This window comes from Dermochelys coriacea, chromosome 7 (assembly GCF_009764565.3).
Source record: "Dermochelys coriacea isolate rDerCor1 chromosome 7, rDerCor1.pri.v4, whole genome shotgun sequence".
Lineage (NCBI taxonomy): Eukaryota > Metazoa > Chordata > Testudines > Dermochelyidae > Dermochelys > Dermochelys coriacea.
The window spans coordinates 110,715,277-110,739,966 of record NC_050074.1 but is presented as its reverse complement, the minus strand read 5'-3'; the positions used below and the strand labels follow the sequence as shown (position 1 = coordinate 110,739,966).

The 24,690-nt window shown below is 42.5% G+C and overlaps 2 protein-coding genes across 2 annotated transcripts in view; both read right to left on the bottom strand.

Annotated features, from left to right (window-relative positions):
- Nucleotides 1-11,050: 11,050 nt before the first annotated feature.
- On the bottom strand, nt 11,051-12,216 carry LOC119859186 (prolactin-releasing peptide receptor-like). The gene has a single exon (XM_038410978.2). It carries the CDS (start codon nt 12,112-12,114, stop codon nt 11,080-11,082), a length of 1,035 nt encoding a protein of 344 aa, XP_038266906.1. The 5' UTR covers nt 12,115-12,216; the 3' UTR covers nt 11,051-11,079.
- Nucleotides 12,217-24,123: 11,907 nt separating this feature from the next.
- Nucleotides 24,124-24,690, bottom strand: part of LOC119859029 (prolactin-releasing peptide receptor-like) — a 57,254-nt gene continuing 56,687 nt past the window's right edge. Inside the window, exon 3 of the mRNA XM_038410630.2 lies at nt 24,124-24,504. Coding sequence (XP_038266558.2) covers nt 24,154-24,504 — 351 coding nt within the window. The 3' untranslated portion in view covers nt 24,124-24,153. The remainder of the gene's footprint in view (nt 24,505-24,690) is intronic.

Genomic DNA, 24,690 nt, shown 5'->3' with positions numbered 1-24,690 from the left:
CTCTCCTCTGTTTTTTCCACCAAATGCATCCGATGAAGTGAGCTGTAGCTCACGAAAGCTTATGCTCTAATAAATTTGTTAGTCTCTAAGGTGCCACAAGTACTCCTTTTCTTTTTGCGATACAGACTAACACGGCTGCTACTCTGAAACAGCTATTTCAGTAACTAAGCTGAACTAGTTTAAGGCTGTGAGGGAAAAGGATCCTGATCTTGGTCCGAAGTGCATCTCCCCACTGCTACCCCAGCCATTTTGGGCTTGTTGCTGGGCCTGAAGATTGGCCGTCATTGAATGGGACAATAGAAAACTACTGAATATACATTTAGCAATACCCCGCTATTGTTCCAATTCTGCCTTCAGGGAGAGTGGCAGTACAAACTTTGCTCTGATCTAACTTCGACATGAGAGGAACACTGCACAACGGTATCTCAGAGGCCACAAGACTATTACAGCATGGTGATTTTATATTGCTGCAATTATCACAGTTTCCCATAAGGAAACTAACTAGAGAGAATTTGTTTCTTGCCAGATTCAAGCTGCTTTCTTTGCAGCTACTGCTTATCCACTTCCTATTGAATCAAGGTATTGCTCATTCACACTTGTCATAGCAAAATGAACCAGTTGCAACAGGCCTAAAGAAGGCTGCTAACTAGTTTGGGTAGTGAGTATTTTCAAGCCATTTTTTTCCTACCCAAAAATAGTTTTGCACTATTCTGATATTTTCATAACAGAGTTTATTTTCATAAGTCAAAATGACTCTTAAATATTTGTGAGTTTAATCTAAAAGTGCAACAGGTCAAAACCAAAGTTAACTCTTTCATAGTTATTAAAACAAAATTAAACTAAATGGAAATTTTAGTTTGTTGCTCTGTGCAATTCACTGTTTCTATATTTGTCCCAACTTGGGACAGGAAAATTTTCTAAATCACAAAATGCTCATGGGACAGAAAACCCCTTCCACTCACCCCATCCTTCCCCAACTCCTGTCAAAAAAGTCAAGCCTTGAACCCCTTCAGAACCAGTTCAAGGGCATTACAAGCCATGCAGTGACACGTGGTACACCTTTGCTTCTGGCAGCATCTCGGTACCTGAAGTGCTGGAACCTGCAACCCGGGCAATAAATGACTTGATCCTGCTCCCATCCGAGTCTATGGCAAAGCTCTCATTGACTTCAGTGGAACAGGATCTGGTCCTCTTTAAAAAAGAGGACCACAGAAGTGGTGGAAAGTTGGGGGACGGGGGTGAGTGCTGCTGTGGGACACAGTAGGCAGAAGATAAGACACAGTGTACAATCCCATGATTGAGGGATAAAGCTGTACTGCTTTAAAAAGTGACCTGGTTTAGAAGGGAAGTGAAGGCATTGAAAAAATAGACAAATACATGGAAAAACAGGAAGAGTTACTGATTTTATACAATTCCTAAGAGACGCAAAGGCACACAAGAAAAAAAAAATCTATGGCCAGCAGAGTTAAGAACAATAAGGAGTTTTTTTTTAAAGTGTACTAGGGACAACAAACAAACAAACAAACAAACAAACAATGGTATTGGACCATTACTTGAGGGAAATGGTAGACATGTTCAATAAATATTTCTGTTCTGTATTGGGGGGGGAAGAGATGCTATAGTCATATCATATGATAATGCTCTCCATTCCACTAGCATCTCAGGAGGATGTTGAACAGCAGCCACTAAAGTTAAACATTTTTAAATCAGCTGGTCCAGATAACTTGTATCCAGGAGTTTTAATTTTCTGTAAGTTTTCAACACTGGGGAAGCTCCAGAAAACTAGAAGAAAGCTAATGTGCCAGTACTTAAAAAGAGTAAATAGGATGATGTGGGAAATTATAGGAATGTTAAATCCAGGGCAAGATAATAGAGCGGCTGATATGGGACTTGATTAATAAAGAATTAAAGGACACGTATAATTAGTGCCAATCAACATGGGTTTATGGAAGATAGATATGTTTGAGAGGCTCTTTTTTTAAAATGCAATTACAAGTTTGATTGATAAAGGTAATAAATGTTGATGTAATATGCTTAGACTTCTCTAAGGTGTTTGACTTATTCATGACATTTTGATTAAGAGACTAGATATAAAATGCACCCACAAAATGGATTAAAAAATTGCTCACTGATAGGTCTCCATGTCATTGTAAATAGGAAATCATCATCATCAAGCAGGCAAGTCTCTAGTGGGGGTCCTGCAGGGATCAGTTCTTAGCCCTATCCTATTTAACATTTTTTGCAGTGACCTGGAAGGGAATATAAAATCACTGATAGAGTTTGCAGATTACATACAGATTTGGGTAGTGAAAAATAAAGCAGGCTGTTCACCAATACAGAACAGTATGTGGCAAGCTAGGCGCAAGCAAACATGATGTGTTTTAGTAGGGCTACATGTAAATGTATGTATCCAGAAACAAAGAATGTAGACCATGTTTACAGGACAGGGGACTATCCTAGGAAGCAGTGACTCTGAAGAAGATTTGGGGTTCTTGATGGGGTGGAGGATCAGATGAATAAGAGCTCCCAGTGGCTGAAAGGGCTAATGTAATCCCTGGATGTATAAACAGGGGAATCTCAAGTAGGAGTAGAGCGGTTATTTTACCTCTTTATTTAGCACTAGTGCAACCACTGCTGGAACACTACCCATTTCTCAGGTCCACAATTCAAGAAGGATGTTGATAAAATGGAGAAGGTTGAGAGAAGAGCCATGAAGATGATTAAAGGATTAGAAAACATGCAGTATAACAATTCAACTCCTTGAGTTTATCTACTTAGCTTTAACAAAGAGAAGGTTAAGGGGTGGCTTGATTAAAGTGTATAAGTACCTACATGGGGAACAAATATTTAACAATGGGCTCCCAAGTCTAGCTGAGAAAGGCATAACATGAGCCAATGGCTGGAAGTTGAAGCTAGGCGTTCAAACTGGAAATAAAGTGTAAGTTTTTAACAATGAGGATAACTAATCATTGGAACAATTTACTAAGGGTAGTGGTGGATTCTCCATGCTGGCCATTTTAAAATCAAGATTGGATGTGTTTTTCTAAAAGATAAGCTCTAGGAATTTTTTTCATTGAAGTTCTCTGGCTTGTGTGATACAGGAAGTCAGACAAGATCATCACAGTGGTCCCGTCTGACTTTGGTATCTATGAACTAACACAAAGATGGTTCTTTATATTGGGTGCTGAACACATGCAGACGCTGCATTTTTCTCTGCCTCTCTAGCATCCAGATTGACTAACACAGCCTCTGCTGCCTTGCACCTCCATACAGATTTTTGCTAAGCTGTGGCCTGGCCTGTGATGAAATGGAGTGATGATGGGGATGTGAGAACACAGGTGATTCCCTTGCAAGCAATTTTCACAGTCTCTCTAACATTTTGTGAGACTGGTACTGAACTTCAGTGGGAAAGCAGTAGCCTACTGTTGGATATGCCGTTGCCAATTTCTTTTAACATCACGGTGTATTCATGCACACACGTATTGCAAGGGAGAAATAGATAAAGCATACGCCCAGGGTGATAGCCCTTACCTAGAAGTTTGTAAAAAGAGCCAGATATCTGGAAGAGCTGAGACTTTTGCAAGAGCAAGCTCACTAATAAATATTTCATACTATGAGATGCTGCAGAATACAATAGAATTTGCTGGAGAATTAGGTCATCTTTGCCACACAAACTCCAGTCTAAGGAAGATGCCAGATTCCCTAGTTGTAGGGCTATATTTACCCATAGTGACAGAGTAAAACATATCTAAGAATTCCCATCTGTCAGGAATGGTCTAGATAATACTTAGTCCTGCCATGAGTGCAGGGGACTGGATTGCCATGAGTGCAGGGGACTGCTTGAGGTCCCTTCCAGTCCTATGATTCTATGAAGTACAGATTTGTTAAATCACTGTCCTGAGAGTCTTCACCAAAAATATCCTGCAGCTCCCACACAATTCACAGAATGGACTAGCCAAGTTGTGAAGCTTCCTAGCTTTGACACCCCTAATGTGAATATTCTTCTCACTTTGAGTAAGTTTCCCCTCAGATCCAGCCCCATTTCTTTTTAGTCTTGAGTCTTATCACAATTTTCAAACCTTTTGAAGAGTAGAGGCCTGAACCTAATGGAATTTTGGCATTGATTTGAATACTGTAGGTGGGGCTTTGGAAATGGTTTTCCAGTTTGAGCCTCTCTCCCACCTCATACTTTGGAGAAGTTCTGGTCTGGATCCAGCTCCAAATATGACAATTTAGGCCTGTCTCCACCCATACTCTCAGAAGTATATTGTTGTCTAAAATATTTGATGTCTGAAAATTGGCATAAAAACATATCACTCAGCCAGTCATGTAAACACCCAAGCAATATGGTAATGCTTGGATTGTCTGCCAAAGCCACTCTGAGTAACACAGTGCCGAGAGAAGTCTTAGAAGCAATTCTTGCAGTTGTAAATAGCATGGAGTTCTAAACATGTACTTACAGCACTATTTAGATGCAGAACGTCAGTGAACAACGAGAATCCTAGCTGGAAAGTTGAAATCTCCGCTGAGACAATCAGATGCCACAGTACGTATAATAAATACATGGATAAGTCAAAATGGAGGGATAGTTTTTAAAAAATGCAACATTTTGCTCTACAACAGCTCATGCTTTAACATCACTCTATCGATGCAAAGGAGCTGTCCTGCCATTTCCTGGATTAGAAAATAAAACAATCCAAAACAAAAAATTTTACTAGATAATAAATAGGTCAACTAAGTTTATAGCTATACCTCTTCATAAAAATCAAAGTATGCAATTATTTCTTAAATTGTAATTAAAGATACACCCCAAACCCATACTAATCTGAAGAGCCCTGGTCCTTTGGTAAACCATGGGGAATTCCCTGAGATCATTTCACATCCGATGAAGTGAGCTGTAGCTCACGAAAGCTTATGCTCAAATAAATGTGTTAGTCTCTAAGGTGCCACAAGTACTCCTTTACATTTCACATGGTTATTTTAAATAAATTATTTGCATAACTGGATTAAGAGACATGTCCTGTGTGTGTCTAAATCTTATGTATTACTATGAATATTAATGAAAACAATAGTTACACTTTAGGCAGAGATTCTTGTGGTCACGCTGAATGCAGTTCATCAATATGTCTTTGAGGAATCTTTCAGTCTGTGTATTTCTAAATGTGCCATTTATACAATGGACAGTGCCATAATTCCTATCCTCATGACCTTGGGGACACCTGCAGGCACCCTGCCTCTGTTTCCCTCTCACCTCTGCAGAATAATCCCACCACAGCCAGTGTTTGTGAAAGAATTTTCCCCCTCTCCTGGGATCTAATTTATTTGATATTATTCAGCTTTCTGCTCACTCATCATGTTTAGGGTTTGACTGTCCTCATTCTTGGGACTATAGCTTTATGTTCTGTCCTTCCCAGGCCACAAACTCACTCAAGTCTAGGGTCTCCAGTCCTCCTTCCTGGGGACTGTGGCTTTAATTTCTGGACTCCCTGCCTGAAACTCACCCCTCAAGTTTAGTAACCCCTTCCTGGAGCTGTGTGCTGGCTGGTTTCTTTCACCCCCATCAGCGCCTTTCTGCCAGGGCCAGGCCACAGGCAGGCTGTGTGCATGGGTCAGTTACAAATTGCAGTCGGTAGATAGTAGCAGCCAGTCAAGCTAGCTCAGGATACCTAGAAGTCAGAGTCAGGCATGAAGTTGCAGACAGGAGACAAATAGTGAAGTTGGGGAAAAGGCTGGGTCAGGAGCTGGCATTCTCAGCAAGGCAAGGTCTGGAGTAGAAGGAAGCAGATAACTTACATCATTGCTCAGACTGCTCCATGTGCTGGTTTCCTGGTTTATATACCAGCATGGGCCAATCAATGGGCTGTGAGGGGGCTGCCACTCAGGCCTCACTGGGCGGTACTTCCTGCAGCATCTAGCGTCACAGGGTTCCCTAGGAAAACTTGGTCTGAGTTGCTAGTGGTGATGTGGAAGTGTTGGTCACCTAGAACCCCCCATTGGCCTAGATTCCAGTCCTGCGGGTTCTGACAGTTTCAGCAGCTTTCCCCATCTAGGCTTGGAGCTTCCTTTTGAGCCATCAGCCCAGTCACCTGAACACCCCCTTAATCCTCCCTAGCCTTATTGGGTGGGCCTAATAATCCCAGGCACCAGTCTTCACTGGATGGCAGGGAGGGGAACTTTGCCCAGTCCACTCTACAAGGCTCTCGGTCAGTTCTGGGCCCTTAAAGAAACAATGGTCTGGATGACCTCATACTTTCCCTCTCCCAGACACTGACTACTCCCCAGGATCACCTTCCTCTCTCCCAATGACTGCTTCAGTTATCTCAGAGAGCTGGAATGGGGTAACTGGCCTCTCAGACTACCTAACAGGGCCAGTGCCCTATTACACTGTCCAAAAAAGTTCCAAACTCTCCCTTGTTTTAGGCAGTTTTGGTAAGTGGAATAATCCTTGGTGTCTAACACTGAGGGGAAGCATTGCTGGGCCATTCTGCAACCTCCAGGATTGAGAGATCATGTGCAATAATGGTCTGGTCTAAAGCTCAGTGAGAGTCTTCAGGCCCTAAGAGAAGAATACAGCAGAGTCCAGGTTAAGGTGTGATGTGTCTATGGGTGCTGGGAGGAATGCACTCTCTGGTGGTAGATGCTACAAAAGTAGTAAAGATGCTGATTGTTCCTCCCCGGCTTCTCACCCCCAACGCTAACCTTGTGGTGCTTGCTGGTGGACTGGAGTGAGGTGGAGTCCTGGCCATGCTACAGCCCACCTACTGACATCTGAGTTGTTCAGCACTGCTGGGCAGGGCATTAGGGGGTCCCATGCATTTGGGCAGGGCAGGCTGCAGCATTCTGGTTGTCCTCTGTGCAGAAGTGCCAGAAGGGACAGCCCTGCTGGCTCTCTTCTTTGTACATTATGCAATGCCTGTACACTCTGTTAAACTGTCAGTAGCTTTATTTTATAGACACTGTAGTCATGCTTGTATAAATTTGTTAGTCTCTAAGGTACCACAAGTACTCCTTTTCTTTATGCTTGTATGTGTTAGTCATCCAATTATGCATTAATGGTAGTGTCTCCTAATGCCATTACACCTATTTCACATTATGCTTTCTTGGTCTCTGTTTGATCCCATGTGTTTTACTGAAGGGTGAATGTTCCTGCAGTAACTCAGGGGGCTGCATAGCTCCACGCCCACTGCCTAAGAGATAACAAGCACAATTCAGAAATAATTCTAGGCTCTGAAAAGAGGCATCCTCGCAGCAGTAGAAAGGCCCTTTAAATAGAGGCAAGAAGATCACTGATGTCTGGGACTTGACAAAGTTGTGAGAGGTGCCTCTAAGTCAGGGAAGACACAGCACAGAAATATCAGATATGTGTGTATCATCTGAATAAAATAGCTATATAAGTCAGGGTAACTCAATTTCCCAAATACGTTAGAGCCTGAGAATATACCGGCTTCATTGAGAATACCCTAAAAATGGATGCATGGGGCTAAGTCAAGTTGAGCCTACGAATACTCAGAACCAGTGGCAGACTAGGAAGCGCAAATCAGAAAAGTGCAGAGTCAGGAGCATAACAGTGAGAAGCAATACGCTATTACAGTGACTGTAATGTAGATTCCCTTTTCTCTCTTTTTTTTCCTCTCCACCCCAGTCAGGAACTGAAGTGGTGGGGAAGAAGGTGATGGAGTAGGAGAGAAAGAAGAGGAAATAGTCTCAAATCATTGACATACTTGTATTCCCTAGGACTGTGGCCAATCTCAACCAGTCAGGAATGTGCCATTATCACTCCTGCCTGCATTTTTCAATATCCAGTGGGAGAATATAAACAAAATATTTTGTTTCTTTTTGGGTTGACCTGAACTGAAAAATTTGGTTGAATTGAATTGAAACACTTCTTTTGGAGTCAGCTCAATGTTAAATTGTATCCAGCTGAGTTGCTAACTTCTTCACTGAGCTTCTAGGAAAGAATTTGTTTCTAAATTCTGTCTCTTTAATGAACTGTAAAAATAAATCTTTACATAAAGGCTAGCAGCACAACTGGACACTTGAGAACTCACTTTGGTTTTGTTTCCTGATGCCAAGATGCATTGTTGCATGTCTCACAAATCTTCCAGAAGCAACAGGAAGGAAGCACGTTTCGTTTACAGTACAAACATGTAAATCATTGCTGGAGTCAGTCTAGGTTTATATCAATGTAACTCAGATCAGAATCTGACCCAACATGATCACCTGGCATAAGAATTAATTTCAGGAATAGCTGAAGACTTTGCTGTCATCTCTTCCATGCACCCCCCACCCACCACCACCTGGGGGTGCTTGTGAGAGAGAGAGAGAGAGAGAGAGAGAATCTTCACTATCAAAAACTCTTCAGCACTGTATGTCCAGGTCACCATGTCTGGTTAGGAAAATAACTTATCCAATCCTGTGGACAAGTCAGTACCTAGGCATAGTATTCAATTTGCATAACATCTACCTGCATCATTCAAATTATCATACAAGTACTTTTGAGAGTCGCATACTGAATTGTAAAACAATAATGGTTTTCCAATGTAACTTTCAAGCTAGGGACATTTGCTTAAATTGAAAATGCAACTAACACACTCTGACAATTTGGGGAATCTATGTACAAGTTATGAATTTGTTTGATAATATGAACTCTCTATATGTTAAAGCACTTATAATTCTCCCTCCTTACGCTTGTCTCAGTCTCCTTGCGCTAAGAACAGAGGGAGGAGTGCTAAGGTGTCTGTTTCTGAGTAGTATGGTGTGACAGTTTGGGGTTCATTCTGGACCTGTAAGGGGTTGTGTCACTGCCTGCCCTGTAACCCTGGCTGCCTCTGAGCCTTGCAGCTTTGTCTCAGAGCCCTGATACCCACACTTTGCTCACAGCACCCAGTTGTTCCTTGCAGAGGGACCTCAAGCAACCATCCAGCCACAAGTTCTCCCCAAAAATGTCTTTCTCCACAGTGTGCAGCCCCCCTTATTGTAACGCCCAAAAACCTTATCAAGTTTGCTGATACGTTAAAGCACTGAATTGATTTATGGTAAACAAGTTGATTAACAAAAGGATATCGTTTTAAGTGATACCAGTATAAGGAATAAGGATTGAAATGGTTACAAACAAACAAAATTAAAAATGCTTTCAAGACCAAAACTCAGAAAACTAGAGCCTTTTGTTCAAAGAGGTTTTTCTCACAGGTCAGTCAGTCTTCCAGCATGGCTGGCCTGTTCTTTAGTCAGGACCCAACATACGGAGCTCAAAGTGCTTGATTTCTTTGACTCCTCAGATGAAAGATAACTATGGGGTTCTCTCCCATTCTTTTTATAGTTCAGTAAATCTCTGAAATGTATTCTTTAAAAAGCAAGCCCAGACAAAATTTCCCTGACCTGCAGGGGTGAAAATGCCATGTTATCTTCTCCTCAACCTGTGAACTAGATAGCTTTGTTTACCTTATATGTAAATGTACTTTCATTGTCTCTGCCTGACAATCTGGCTGGTTAGCCAAGAAAATACTCTTTCCTTTTCCAAGGGCGGACTAGACTTATGCATAGCTTGCAAAACACATTTTAAGAATGATTCTAGCAAATATTTATAACTCTTTGTGCACACCCTGTATATACACCATGCAGTGATTTTTTGACCAGTGTGTTAACAGTTCACATATGATATCTTACATGACATCTTTTAGATACATCTTATGACAAGAGTGTTTTGATGTAGTGAGTATGTGAGGTCTGACAAAAATAGCTGACAGAGTAGTGAACCACCAATGGGCCTCCATGTCACAGATGGTCATTAAAGACCATCAGCACCTTGTCCCAACAAAACAATGGGAATGCAACACTCCAATCTAGGAACAAGGAATGCAGGCAATACCTGCAAAATATGGGACTCTCTTCTGGAAGGACTCTGAAAAGGATTTAGGGGTTATGTTGGACAAACAACTGAATGTGATCTCCCAGTACAATGCTGTGGCAAAAGGGGATAATGTAATTCTTGAGTGCATAAGCAGGGGAACAGTGAATAGGAAGGTGAGCTTATCTCTGTATATAGCAGTGGTGTCACTGTAACACTGCGTACAGTTCTGCTGTCAACATTTTTAAAAGGATGTTGAAAAATGAGAACTTGTGGCACCTTAGAGACTAACAAATTTATTAGAGCATAAGCTTTCGTGAGCTACAGCTCACTTCATCGGATGCATCCGATGAAGTGAGCTGTAGCTCACGAAAGCTTATGCTCTAATAAATTTGTTAGTCTCTAAGGTGCCACAAGTACTCCTTTTCTTTTTGCGAATACAGACTAACACGGCTGCTACTTTGAAACCTGAAAAATGAGAGAGAGTATAGGAAAAAGCCACAAAAATAGTTCAAGGGCACCCCAGCAGAAGGCTCTTCACGTGGCTAAAAGGACCCCTACCTCCTCACCAGAGAAGTCTTGTATGCATGGCCCCCACTACCATCATCTTAAACAGAGGGTGGGGCCACAGTAGGGCGGGGTGGGGGACTGATCAGGATTGAATCTCCCCTGACAACCCAGCAGAAGGCTCTGTACCTTGTGTAGGGTCTTGCCACGACAGCACAGAGCTCTTAGAGGTCACCTCTGCTACCCTGGTGGGATTGGGGCCACAGAGGTTTCATGTGGGGCTGTGCTTGGGGCCCTGGATTGCCACAGTCAAGTCCTGAGGGTAACATGTTGGAGGAACACACAACTTGGTCATCAATAACAACAGGAAAGACTAAGGCTAGATCCACACTACCACTTATGGTGCTCAGGGGTGTGAATATTCCACCCCCACGAGCGACACAAGTTATGCCGGTGGAAGGGGTAGCATGCACAGTGCTATGTCAGTGGGAAAGCTTCTCCGGCTGACATAGCTCCTGCTTCTCATTGGGGGGTGGATTAATTATGTCAAAAGGAGAACCCTCTCCCATCTGCACAGAGGGGCTACAGGAGAGATCTTACAACCGTGCAGCTGCATTGGTACCACTGTGTTGCTGTAAGTGCTCCAGTGTAGACATAGCTTTACACTCATCACTGGGAAAGAAATGAATTGTAACTGAATCACACACACACACACACACACACACTTATAGCATCACACTGGCCATAATGCAGTTAGTGGCAGGTCCAATCTTCTTCTTCCGCCAGGTAAACATCTTCTTCAATTCCCCTCTGAAGCTGTCATGTAGCCAGGCATAAAGGAAGGCATTGGTGCAGGCAGACATCATAGCAAACCAGTGGCACAGCAGCTGGATGAGGTTGAAATACTGTTTATCTATTAAGTTAATATCCATGTCTTTTATCATGTTAAAGATGTGCAGAGGGAGCCAGCAGACTCCAAAGGCAGCCACCACCAGGACCAGCAAGCGAAAGGTTTTCCTCCTCCTAGCCCTGTCCCACTCAGCTTGGCCCTGGGTGATGTTTCCCGGAACCACTCGATTTTTCAGTTTGACAGAGATCCGCAGATAGGACAAGGAGATGACTATTAAAGGCAGTACATATGTGATAATGAGAGTGCTGTAGGCATAAGTTAAATGGTCTCTCTTCATATGGAACCAAAACTCTTCACAGATGGAGAAGTCCAGTTCTGGGAACTCAGCATGATAGGTGTGGACCAAGGCTGGGGCAGCCAAGATGCAACTCAGCAGCCAAATAGCAGCCAGAATATAAGCACAGATTGATATAGTGAGCCTCCTCCGGAGAGGATACAACATGGCATAGTATCTGTCCACAGCTATGACAGTCAAGGTGAAGACAGACACAAACACAGTGACCGGTTGCATTAAGAACACAAAATAACACATGAAGCGTCCATAAACCCATCCCCGGGGCTCAAAGGCATATGCCAGAGTCAGGGGCACGCAGGTTGCACACATAAGCATGTCTGAGAAAGCCAGGTTGCCTACAAGGAAGTTGGTGACATTGTGCATTTTTTTAGTCTTGCAGATGACATAAATGAGGAGATAATTCCCAATGATGCCAACAAAAACCACCAGGGAGTAGCACAGGATGATGAGTGGTTTGAAAGATTGAACAAACTGGAGCCCTGAGAATAAATTGCTAGCATTGCTATGAATTGCTGAGAGGAAGTTTAGGGAGGTTAAATTGTCCAGATTCATCATTTTCCTTCTTTGTAGTTTGCTGTCAGCAAGGTTAAGGAGTCACTGCTGCACACACATTTGCTCTCAATCAGCCTTGATAATGAATGGATTACTCACTGTCCAGAGATTGCCACCACATGGATAATAAACAGTCATCTGGAAAGGCAAAGGTGAAATTACAAATCTCAAGAGGCTGCATTCCATTAAATGGTTCTTAAGAGAGATCAGCTGCAACCAATAGCCATTAAAGTTCTCTCTTTTAGTTGCTATTAAATCCATACAGTTTAATAAACATCTAATACAGTGAATACTTACTGTTGTGGGTTTTTCATGCCATTTGATTTTCCTGTGGATGCCAGCTCGGTTTTGGTGCCTTAGATTCCTGTCTTCCAAATATCCATGAAAGAGAGAGTGAGAGCGATGTGTATTTACAAGATAAGCAGAGATCAATGCACTTAACATACTTGGCTCCTTCCTCACAATAAAAATTTTTATAAGCCTATATCCCTATTGGCTACCCTGGGCATTACGTTATTCCTGACACTGTCTCTCTTATTTAAAGCAATTAGAATCCTAGAATATCAATATCACTCATTCTCTGAATTTCCCATCTCTTCCAGTGCATCTGTACTTGCTGCCACATGGCTATAAATCAATTTATACTCATTAATATGGATGTACAGTGTCTGACCCAAGATCAGGTTACAGTAGTCCTTTAGAGAGCCTCAAAAAATGCTAGCATTGAATCTACTGATATAATTGGATTTTTTAAATGGAATGTTACTAAAATGCTGAATTTTTGCCACTAGAGGGACTCAGCTACTTGGATGGTGAATAAAAGTTATGAATATTGATGCACATTATAGTATGCATCCGATGAAGTGAGCTGTAGCTCACGAAAGCTTATGCTCAAATAAATTTGTTAATCTCTAAGGTGCCCAAGTACTCCTTTTCTTTTTGCGGATACAGACTAACACGGCTGCTACTCTGAAACCTGTCATTATAATAGCAATGAAGTATGCATTTTTTAAAAAGTTATTGTACTGTCATTTAGAAATGAAATTCTCTATCAAACCACAGTGGTATTTTCCATGGTATTTACATATTTTAGACATAGAATAAAAAGAGCTGTGATGTTACACATATTATATATTTAAAATGGTTTGAAAAGAGCTAATAATCACAAGTTGCTCTTGTATAGTGTTTTTTTCAGCAGCAGATCTCAAAGCACTTCACAATCTTATTCTCATAATGCCCCTGTGAGGCAAGGAGGTATTACCATCATCCCCATTTCTACAGATGGGCAACTAAACTACAGAGAGGCTAAGTGACTTGCCCAAGGTAAGAAATTTGTAGTGAAGCAGGGAACTGAGTCCCTGTCTCCCAGTCCTAGGTTAGTACCCTAACCAGTGGACCATCCTTCCTAATCACTGCATGGATTCATCTGATGAGGAACAATGAAAGGTACTGATCATTGTCCCTAATGCTTATTAATGCCATTATAGTTGCCCAGCTATAGAGGAATTTTTCTTTTCTACAATGGAATTTGAGCCACTAATTATTTCTGCATCAAAGAATTTATATTCTAAAAGTCAGCACTGAAAGGGATTTATTTTGTATGGTTTTGGTATTCAGAAGCATTATTGAAATGAATCAGCCCTTGGGACTGTGTACTTTTAAGTAAATATGACCTGCCTGGTCTTAATCATAACCCTTGTTCTACTTTCAGAATTCTTTCCTTTAAGTCTGGTGTTAACACATAGGATTAAAACAGCTGGTGTAATCAATGTAGTTCCATAGAAGTCCAGTCTCCACCAGCTGAGGTGCTGTCTCATAAGTGTTTTTTTTATTAACGTATAAGCTCCTCAGGGCAGAGATCATAGTTAAGGTTTTCAAAGCACTCTAGGCGAGGTAGACACATTAATTTTAGTGGAAGACACATGTCTAAATCCCTTAGACTACTTTGAAAATATCAACTCATATCTTTCTTTTATTGTATATTTGTGTCTAAGCTCTTTAAGGCAAGGAACTTGCCAGCCTTCCAGTTTCCAGTTCTACTAGTCTGGCAGAAAATGGTTTAGGTGAATAAATATAGGTTTGATTTAGACATCTAGCTTTACATACCTAAGTTTGAAATTGGTGCCATTAACTTTTCTCTTCCTCAGTATTCCCATCTGTAAAATGAGAATATTAAACACATTATCCACTTTATGGGGTTGTGTGCCTGCAAGGGGGTGGAGGGAGAGTTGTGAGAAACAATCACCTAATTGATAACATGTTTTGGAATCATCTGATGGAAGGTGTATATAGGAGTAAAGTTTTATCAGTCATGATTTAAACATCTAAATAATCAACTTTAGTTTCATTTTGCATTTGTATTTTTTTAGTTACTTTTGTCAAGCTGATCTGCAGTGACTCAAAAGCGTGAGTACCAGCTTCAGGGCAGACTCAAAGCACAAGCCCCAAATTGGCTGTGAATTCTTTACTTAGATTTCATCAATTATCAAGTGAGCTGTAGCTCACGAAAGCTTATGCTCTAATAAATTTGTTAGTCTCTAAGGTGCCACGGGTACTCCTTTTCTTTTTGCGAATACAGACTAACATGGCTGCTACTCTGAAACCTATCAATTATCAAGTGTAAATTCCTCAGGCACTATAATAACGTTACAATGGAGTCATAGATACTAAGATTCATAGATACTAAGGTCAAAAGGGACCATTCTGATCATCTAGTCTGACCTCCTGCACAACGCAGGCCAAAGAATCTCACCCCCGCCCCCAACTCCTGCAAAAAACCTCACCTATGTCTGAACTATTGAAGTCCTCAAATCATGGTTTAAAAACTTTAAGAAGCAGAGAATCCTCCATTAAGTGACCCGTGCTCCATGCTACAGAGGAAGGTGAAAAACTTCCAGGGCCTCTTCCAATCTGCCCTGGAGGAAAATTCCTTCCCGACCCCAAATATGGCGATCAGCTAAACCCTGAGCATATGGGCAAGATTCACCAGCCAGATTTACTCATTTTATTAAGATAATGTTGAAGTAAAAAGAAAACGGTACAGAGTTTAAGCATAGAAGTTTCTGGTTATCAGGGAATAAGGTACAGATTATCAAGGGGTGCGAAGTTCAGTTTAGGAGCAGGTGGCGTAAGGAATACATAATCTGCAATCTCCCCTACTACAGAAAATTCTTTCCTGGGTAACTCAGATCCCACCCATCCTTACATCAAGGATCACAGCAATATTTGGATTAATCCCTGTCTCAAAGGATCAGTCAGTTATTCAAGGTCATCTACACTTTACATCTCACACCAAAGACACTGCTTGCAGATAATCCTATAATAAACTATCTAAAGGTTTATTATATAGGACAGTTGTGCACAAATTGGGGGGAGCACTCCCACCCCAGCGGGTGCAAAAGGTTCTCTGGAGGGGAAGTGAAGAAACTTTGTTAATATCACTTTTCACAGCAGACTTATTAGCATCCCATGGCCATCCTTACTTGTGCTGCTGCTGGCAATGGGGCGCTAAGTCTGCTGTGGAAAGCGATATTGACAAATATCCCTTTTCACATTGCCATGCTTACCTCTGCACTGCTCTGGTGGTACTGCCTTCAGAGCTGGCTGGAGAGCGTGGCTGCTAGCTCCGGCAATGTTGTTTGTGGAGCAGAATTTAAAAAATAGTCCTGCACAAGGCTCTACAGTAATGCACAGACTTTGGCATCATAAAAAGCACCAAGTTGTATTCTTATCACTTAGCTAGTTATAGAGGTATAAAAGAAAGAATCAAAATCACTGTCTGCCAGTGTAAGGGCCTTCTCTGACTGTGACAGTCTGAGGCCTTTGGCTAAGCAACAGAGGCAGCCATAAACTGGGAAGCGTTTGGTCACATCCTCACATTCCAAATTAGTCACATTGAAATAAGGTGCTATTGGGCTGTTAAGAATACAGTCCTGCCTTGATAGTGTCTATCACCTCCAGAGAAAGGGAAGTGCCTAGAAAATGTAAAAGGAAACTTAGTTTGATAGTTTTCCGTCTGGTAAGAACTCACTTATCCATAGACACAGCTGGGAAACCCTTATGTCTTTATAGATGTAGTTATGAAATCCTCACCTCTGTATTGTTTTGTCATTATAGTTCCCACTTTGCTATTGTTTATTTGCATGGTCTCTGTCTGGTTCTGTGATTGTTTCTGTCTGCTGTATAATTAATTTTGCTGGGTGTAAACTAATTAAGGTGGTGGGATATAATTTGTTAGCTAATCATGTTACAATATGTTAGGATTGGTTAGTTAAATTTCAGTAAAATGATTGGTTAAGGTATAGCTAAGCAGAACTCAAGTTTTACTATATAGTCTGCAGTCAATCAGGAAGAAAAGAGGGGGAATGGGAACAGGGAACGGGCGGGGGGGGAAATTGGAATCATGTTTTGCTAAGGGAGGAGAATGCGAACAGGGACACAGATAAGGCTCTGTGGTGTCAGAGCTGGGAAGGGGGACACTGAGGTAGGAAACTGGAATCAGGCTTGCTGGAAGTTCACCTCAATAAACATTGAATTATTTGCACCTTTGGACTTCGGGTATTGTTGCTCTCTGTTCGTGCGAGAAGGACCAGGGAAGTAAGCGGGTGAAGGAATAAGCCCCCTAACAGTAAGAGAAGGCCCTTACACCAGCAGACAGTGATTTTGATTCTTTCTTTTATACCTCTATAACTAGCTAAATGATAAGAATATGCCTAAATTCTTAGAGTATAGGCCTTTACAGACAGGCCTGAATATCTATATCCTAACAATTAGTATTATCAGCTGTGGTAAAGATGTGTCAGATTATGGATGGAGATAGATATGGTGAAACTTTGAAAACTATTCCTTTGTCACAGGATATGGTGAGCAGGCAGATCAATGAACTTTCTGAAGCTATCAAATTGCAACTTTTGACTCGAGTTAAACAAAGCACAAAGTTTGTCATACAACTTGATGAGAGCACGGATATTGCGAATTTGGCTCAACTCATGTTTGTCAGATAATGCTATGAGGATGAAATTCTGGAAGATATGCTGTTCTGCAAACCACTTGAGGGGCAAAGTATGGGAGAAGACATCTTCAGTCTTGTGAATGAATTCTTCAGAGCACATGGCTTGTCATGCATTGGCATATGTATTGATGGCAGATCGGCAATGGTGGGTCCCAAGAAAGGCTTCAGAAGGAAAGTACTCAGCATTGCACTCCACATTAAATTCACACATTACATGACACACCTAGAATCTGCCTTCTTGAAATCCATTATCTTTATTGTGCTGTTTTTCCTCCTTCCATTCCTTAGAATCATGAACTCTACCATTTCATGATCACTTTCACCTAAGCTGCCTTCCCCTTTCAAATTCTCAACCAGTTCCTCTCTATTTGTGAAAATGAAATCTAGAATAGCCTCTCCCCTAGTAGCTGTCTCCACCTTCTGAACTAAAAAAATATCTCCAATACATCCCAAGAACTTGGATAATCTGTGCCCTGCTGTGCTATTTTCCATGTCTGGGTAGCTGAAGACCCCCATCACCACCAAGTCCTGTGCTTTGAATGCTTTTGTTTGTTGGTTTAAAAAAAGCCTCGTCCACTTCTTCTTCCTGATTAGGTGGTCTGCAGTAGACCTCTACCCTGACATCGCCCTTGGTTTTTACCCCTTTTATCCTTACTCAGAGACTTTCAACAACTGTCTCCTATTTCCATCTTAACCTCAGTCCAAGTGCATACATTTTTAATATATAAAGCAACACATCTTCCCTCTTTTCCCTGCCTGTCCTTCCTGAGCAAGATGTACCCTTCTATACCAACATTCCAGTCATGTATATTATCCCACCAAGTCTCTGTGATGCCAGATGAGTCATAGTTGTGTTTATTAACTAGCATTTCAAGTTCTTCCCGCTTATTCTCCATACTTCTCACATTGGCATACAGACATTAAGATATTGATTTGATTTTCCCCCTATGTTCTCTCTTGTCTTTCCCTTATCCCTGCTATAATGTCCATGCTCCCCCAGACTCCAACCCTTCTCCCAGGTCTCCAACCTGTGGGTTTTTGTCATCTGCCCCCCGTGAAAACTAATCTAAAGCCCTCCTCACTAGGTTAGCCAGTCTGTATCCAAATATGCTCTTCCCTTTCCTCGATAGGTGGACTCCAACTTTGCTTAGCAGTCTTTCTTCCCAGAACAGCATCCCATGACATTTTGTCAGATGTCCTTTTATTGCACCTTAAATTTCTCATGCTTCAGTTCTTGGCACCCGGTCATGGTAACTGTGGCACTTGCTGGAGAGATGAGCAGGCCAGAGGACTCTTCTTCAAAGATTGTACAGCCACTCCATGAAGGTACTTCAGCTCAATCACTGCAGTAGTTTGTAGGTGACACTTCTGATGAGGGAGGAATTGGAGGATCTGTGGCTCATGCACCACCCCTTCACTGTCTTCTTCACACTGCCAGACAAGGGACTGTACACAGGAGGGTTTTGCTCCCCCAAGTCAGGCCCATCAAGCCAACCCCAATTGCAAAGTACAGTTGCTCTGACTGAGCTGCACAGGAGGCCTTGGTCACTGCAGTGAAGAAGACAAGCTTTGCCCCTTAAAGAAAATTTTTGTTTGCAGCCACAGATGATAATATTAAGCAGCAACTTGTTGATGATGCACTGTTTACTATCAACTCAAAATTATAGATAGGTGAATGAGTCATTTTGGATATAAAACCTGAACCTCTGCTAATCTTCAGAACTGAGAAGTTATTTATTATCTGTATTACATTAATACTTAGAGGCCCCAACTGAAATCAAGACCCCATTGTGCTAAGAATAGTCCCTGACTCAAAGAGAAAGTCCCTGACTCAAAGAGCAAGCGGCAGGAACAGAGGCAGATTAAGATTAATTGGGGCCTGGGAACAAAGGACATGAGGGTCCCCCACACCCTATTAAAAACAGAAATATACCAACATGCATTAACACAAAGACTACGTGCATGCCCTTAAAGTTTCATATTCCTTTTAAAGAGATTACATGTTCTTATTTTGATTCTGTCACTTGTGCCCCATCAAAGGTCCTTTTCACCATCATCTATTGATCTGAGAGTAGTTTAGGAAACTAATTACAGCCAGACTGTGTGTATCATTCCCAGTAACATCTGTACATAGAAATGAGGAAAATGTGCTACATTTAATAAACTGTAAATGTCTCTCTCTTAAGTACTCATTACACTTACATTTTAATAACACAATCACATTACATAACCTAGACTACAAACAGAGCAAACATGATATCATATGGGGAGTCAGAAGGGAGAGAGGAGGATGTGCAGGGAATAGAAGGGGCAGGAGGAGGTTGTCAGGGGAACTGGAAAATATGAAGTAGTAGCAAGGTCAGAGCAGGGCAAGAGGAAGACTGAGGGGTGTGCTGAGGAATGTGGAGGGAAGGTGGTAAACAAGGGGGGGATTGGGGAGCTTGGTCTGGGAGAAGACAGAGGAGAATGCAAGAGAATGTGGGTCCAGAGCAGGCGCTGAGAGGGGCAAGGGAAAAGGAGTGGGAATGGGAGCAGGGAGGGAGCACAGGTGAGTGCAGAGGTAGGTGGGGGACAGGAACATCTGACAGAGAAAAGAGGGAGAATGTGAGAGGTTGGCAGTGGGAGGCAGAGGGGGCCAAGGCAATGAGAAGAGTGGGGCTAGAATGGCAGCTCCCCAACCCCGGGGGTTAGGGGAGAACAAGTCACGTCATCCCTACCAGGATCAGCAGAAGGAGAGGTGCTGAGAGGCACATGCCAAGCAGAGTTTAAATCTCACAGATCAGCCCACACGGAGTATTTATCAACTCCCACAAGTTGTAAACCAAGTTCAGGATTTGGGACTGGCAAAGGGCCGAGGGTGGCAATAGGAACAAGCCTCCAGCTCCCCTTGCCAGCCGTGCAGCTTTGCTGTGGACACTGTACTCTGTGTCTGCCTCGGGTTCCCCCAGGCTCTGCTGGAGCCCCTTCCTCCCTTCCGTGGCACCGCTGCGTCCTGGGCTCCAGGTTTTCTCTGCCTCCCCAACCGGGCCCCACTCTGGACTCCCCTCTCCAGGTTTCCCCTGCCTCCCATCCTGCTGGTCCTGCTCCACAGCTCCAGTTTCAGCCACTGACCTAGGGATGCCCAAGACAGAAATGCAGGGGCTGCCTTTGGTGGAGGGTGGCCCATGCCCAGCCTGACATCCAACATGATGGCACCACTATGGCACCAGCCGCCATGCTCTCCTACCCCAGTGGGAGATGGAGCTACTTCCATGGACTCCCAAATTGACTGGGGCCCCAGGTGTTAAACCACCACTGGGTGGGAAGAGAAACAGAAAGGGGACGTGACTGTCTCAAGATGATAGAGCAAGTCAATAGTAGAGCTAGGCATAGAACCCAGGTCTTTTGATTCCCCATCTAGTGATCTAGCCACCGGATCATGCTACCTCGCAAGACAATGCTTTTTGAGCTTCTGAGATGATTGGCTCTGGGATTTTTTTTCTTCTCCCTGATTGATGGCTAGGACCTGTGCCAAGAGTGCTGTAACACCATGGTAAAGTCTGTTCTCATTATATTTATGGCCGCTCCCAGGTTGCATTGTGAGGGAGAGAGGGAACACCAGCCCAACCCCTGAATAGGCAGAGAAGGGGAGAGGGCCTGCCAAGCTCCAACCACACTGCAAAGGAACAGGACTGTCTGTCTGATTCAGTCCACCAGATCAACCCTGAAGATGTGTCCAAGAGTGTAGTCAGGCTGCTGGGCCTATCTGATAACAGTGGTTAGGGGATCAGAAAATTACTAAAGGGAAAAGGCAGAAGAGCTAAGCCACAGATCAGTCAAAATTTGATCCCACCAAGAAACCTTCAGCTGTCCCCTCAGAGAAAGGACACATCAGCCAAGTTGGAGTCACATAACTACCAACGAAGTCCTGGCTTTCCTCTTCTCACTGACCTGACTAGAGAATCACCAGGAACCTAGGATGCAGCTCCACTTCCCTGGTTCGTGCAGTGGCAGCAGATGACAAGCATGCACCATGCTGTGTGACTCACTGCTGTGTCAGATGCCCTCTGTCTATGGGCCCAGTTCCCAACAATCATTATCACACTTCAGCTAGTAAGGAAATTTGCAGGGCATTCATGGTGCGAAGTGAAAATCTTGCAAACCTCTCCAAAGATGTAGCTAATTTTGATAAAGCTTCAGATGGGCATTTGATATTGTGCACTCTTATCCAGTATGAAACCATACTGGCATCAGTTAATTATAGGTACCAAAACAGAGGCTGGTTTTAAAAGTTTGCCCTAGAACTGTGGAATCACCAATTTTCCTGATCCCATGATTTTTCCAGTCCCATGACTTCTTTGAGAATTAAATCTTTCACTAACAGTCCAATTCTCTAGTCCTTTGTCCCACTTCAGTGTTGCTCTGAGTTCCTGCTCTTCAACAGCTCTTCATGCAGACTACAGTTACAATTTAACCAAGTAGTGAAGTTTGTTCAGATGATTGCCCACCCATCAACTTGCCACCAGCAAAACAAACAAGGAAACAGAGATGCCAAAAGCCATGGTTCTTTTTTATTTTAAAAAGCATGAAAATCATGGGATCCATGCATCCTGTAACAGTGACAAATCCAGCCTTGTTGATTTCAGATAGAGCTCACAATCTGAGTCTCTTCAATTAATTAACAATTCCCATATTTAAATGACAGTTTATAAACCCACAAAGAGTTTTAGATGCCTGTTGTATTAATTCACACCTAGATAAAAGAGCAAACACATTCAATGTGAGTGAGATGACAGTTCATGCCCTAACAGAGATTACTGCTTAATTAAGAAGAAAAAAAGACAGACTAGGGAAAAGACTACACAGGGAATTAGTGATGAGGTATGGACTCTCTCACCTCCAGTTCAATGGTACATATTTAAAAGGGGCAAGGGAGTCTGGAGTTAATACTCTGATCGCTCTTCAGTAGCATATGTCAAATAAATTGGTGGTCTCAGACTAGTTCCCAGTTGACAGGTGTACTAAAACGCACCACCGCAACTGACACTAATTTGGACTTTGGAGGCAGACTCAGCATGAGGTCAAGTATTGATAGGGACCTGCGGACTGAACTAAGGAGATAATGTTTCTACTTCACGGTCCCAGACACATAGACAAGGCTTTCATCAAGACACGTGATCACAGCCTTTGATAGGCTGAGAGACTACTTACACTTGATCTTAGCTCTAAGGAGCCGAGAATACGACTACTACACTCTTTATCCTTAGATCTTAAAGAGGGCAGGAAGTTGTTTTAAATAGGGAGAAAACAGATGCAGAGGTGAAAGTGACTTGCCCAGCAGCTTAGAGGCAGAGCTGGCAATATAGGCCAGATATTCCATGCCAGATGTCCAGTGCCCTAGCCTCTGCTGGACCTGTTTGAGAAATAAGACCTGAGTCTCCAGTACTCAGAATTCAGCACCTTTGGTGAGCACTGTGTTCCACCCAACAAAATGTGTTGACAAATGTTTAAATCATCTGTTGCAAAAACCGTAAAAAGCATGTGGCGGCTATGTGCCTAGACATTCAGTGTTGGCTAAGGCACTGTGTCCATCTGTTCCTAACCAAAAGTGATATCCTACTACGCAGCCGTGAAAATAAAGAGCCTGATCAGGGAGTGAATGTGATTTAAGTTTCCCATTGCTATCCTGCATATTCTGACTCCTTGCATATTCATTAATTCACAATAACTTCCTGCTGCTGTCTTCTAAAAAATGATTATGCTAATCACGATAGATGCTCAGACACTGTGGTGACGGGGAATATGATAGGAACTTAGATAGATGGAGAGACAGGCTTGTGTTGATAATGACACATGGTGTAACTTCAACAGCTGGTCATGAGGAACAGTTGCTCCAGCTATAGACTTCAATATTTATGTCTGTAAATTTCTAATAAGATGGGGGTGAACCCAAATAAAAGCATCTCTATTTACTTTTCACCATATGCTCTTTTAAAGGTGTCTTTTATTCATCTTTTTGTTGGTGCTGTTTGGTTTGTACATTTCATGTGTCAGTCCTTACTCCACTTTTCTGGGTTGCTAAAATATAAAATGAAACACATATCACAGCTGGGCACATCTGTGTAACACTGCACATCTAGCTGCAGAATATAGTCCATGAAAGATGTTCTACATCAGATGGCTTAACTGGGAGCTCCACCAAGGACAGTGTTGCTCTCTTTTATATTATTTCCCTCCACCCTTCCCCCCGGCCTTCATTGTTCATCTTTTCTGTTCTTACCTACAGCAGAGCTATTTAGGGTACTGATAGTTTTATTATTTTAAAATCAAAACCAGACAGAGAATATAAAATCTCTTGAAAATTACAAAGGAGTCTTTCTAATTGCACAAAATAGGAAAATGTGTTGATCACTAACATTTCCAGATTTTTTTTAAAAGAAGAGATCTATAGGGACGCACCCACTATAGTCATCACCAATTGTATAATGGTATACACCAAGTTCTGGAAGGCTCTGAGCATCTACAGTGGAGCTGCAGATACACAGCATCTCTCAGAGTGGGCATCTCTCCTTATTTACTGAATCTTCTTTTCAGGGAACTCTTGAAACACATCACTAAACGTCCCTTGCATCCATTTCCTTTATAAATTATATCCCAGATTAAACCAGGAAAGGAGGTAGGAAGGGGAAAACAGTTTCCACTGACTTTCAAAACAAATATCTATGAATGTGTTTAATGTATTTTAAGTAGCAAAACTAAAAAAATGAATTCATTCACTCTCTCACACTCACATACACCCCAATCCTGCTGTCCTGGGCTAGCCCCTCTAAAGGAACAGTCTGCAGAGAACAAGTTTCACCTAGAGACATATGTTCTTTAAACAGAATTGATGTCCATAGCTTTCAAAGTGGAATCAGGCAATTTGTGCCTGGCACAGGATTGGAGCCATTCGGATGGCACATCTTATTGTTTTTGTTTGCAACTTGAGCCAATATACCATAGGAGCTCAGTGTAGGTCAGTGACCCTGCAAGAGGAGCTGCTGGGCAGCAGGTCAGATGACAACACTCATGGTCATGCTTTGCCCATAAGGAGCCACTTTCCTGTGCCAGACCAATAACTTCTTTAGCTCCTCCCTAAAGCTATTGTGCAGCCAGCCATATATGAAGGGGTTGTAGCAGGCAGAGCTCAAAGCAAACCAGTGGCACAGCAGCTGGACAAGGCTAAAATAATAGGCATCGATGGCAATGATGTTGATGTCCCAGATGAGGTTGAAGGTGTGCAAGGGCAGCCAGCACACACCGAAGACCACCACCACCATGACCAGCAGGCAGAAGGTCCTCTTGCACCTGGCTCTGTCCCAGTTGGCCTGACTCTGAGTGATGGTACCAGGAATGATTGCTCTCTATAAATATATCAGAGGAGAGGGAGAGGAATTATTTAACCTCAGCACCAATGTGGACACAAGAACAAATGGGTATAAACTGGCCACCAGGAAGTTTAGACTTGAAATCAGACGAAGGTTTTTAACCATCAGAGGAGTGAAGTTTTGGAATAGCCTTCCAAGGGAAGCAGTGGGGGCAAAAGATCT

Bases quoted from the DNA above. Each gene is read 5' to 3' on its own strand.
- LOC119859186 (XM_038410978.2), bottom strand. From the start codon at position 12,114: ATGATGAATCTGGACAATTTAACCTCCCTAAACTTCCTCTCAGCAATT.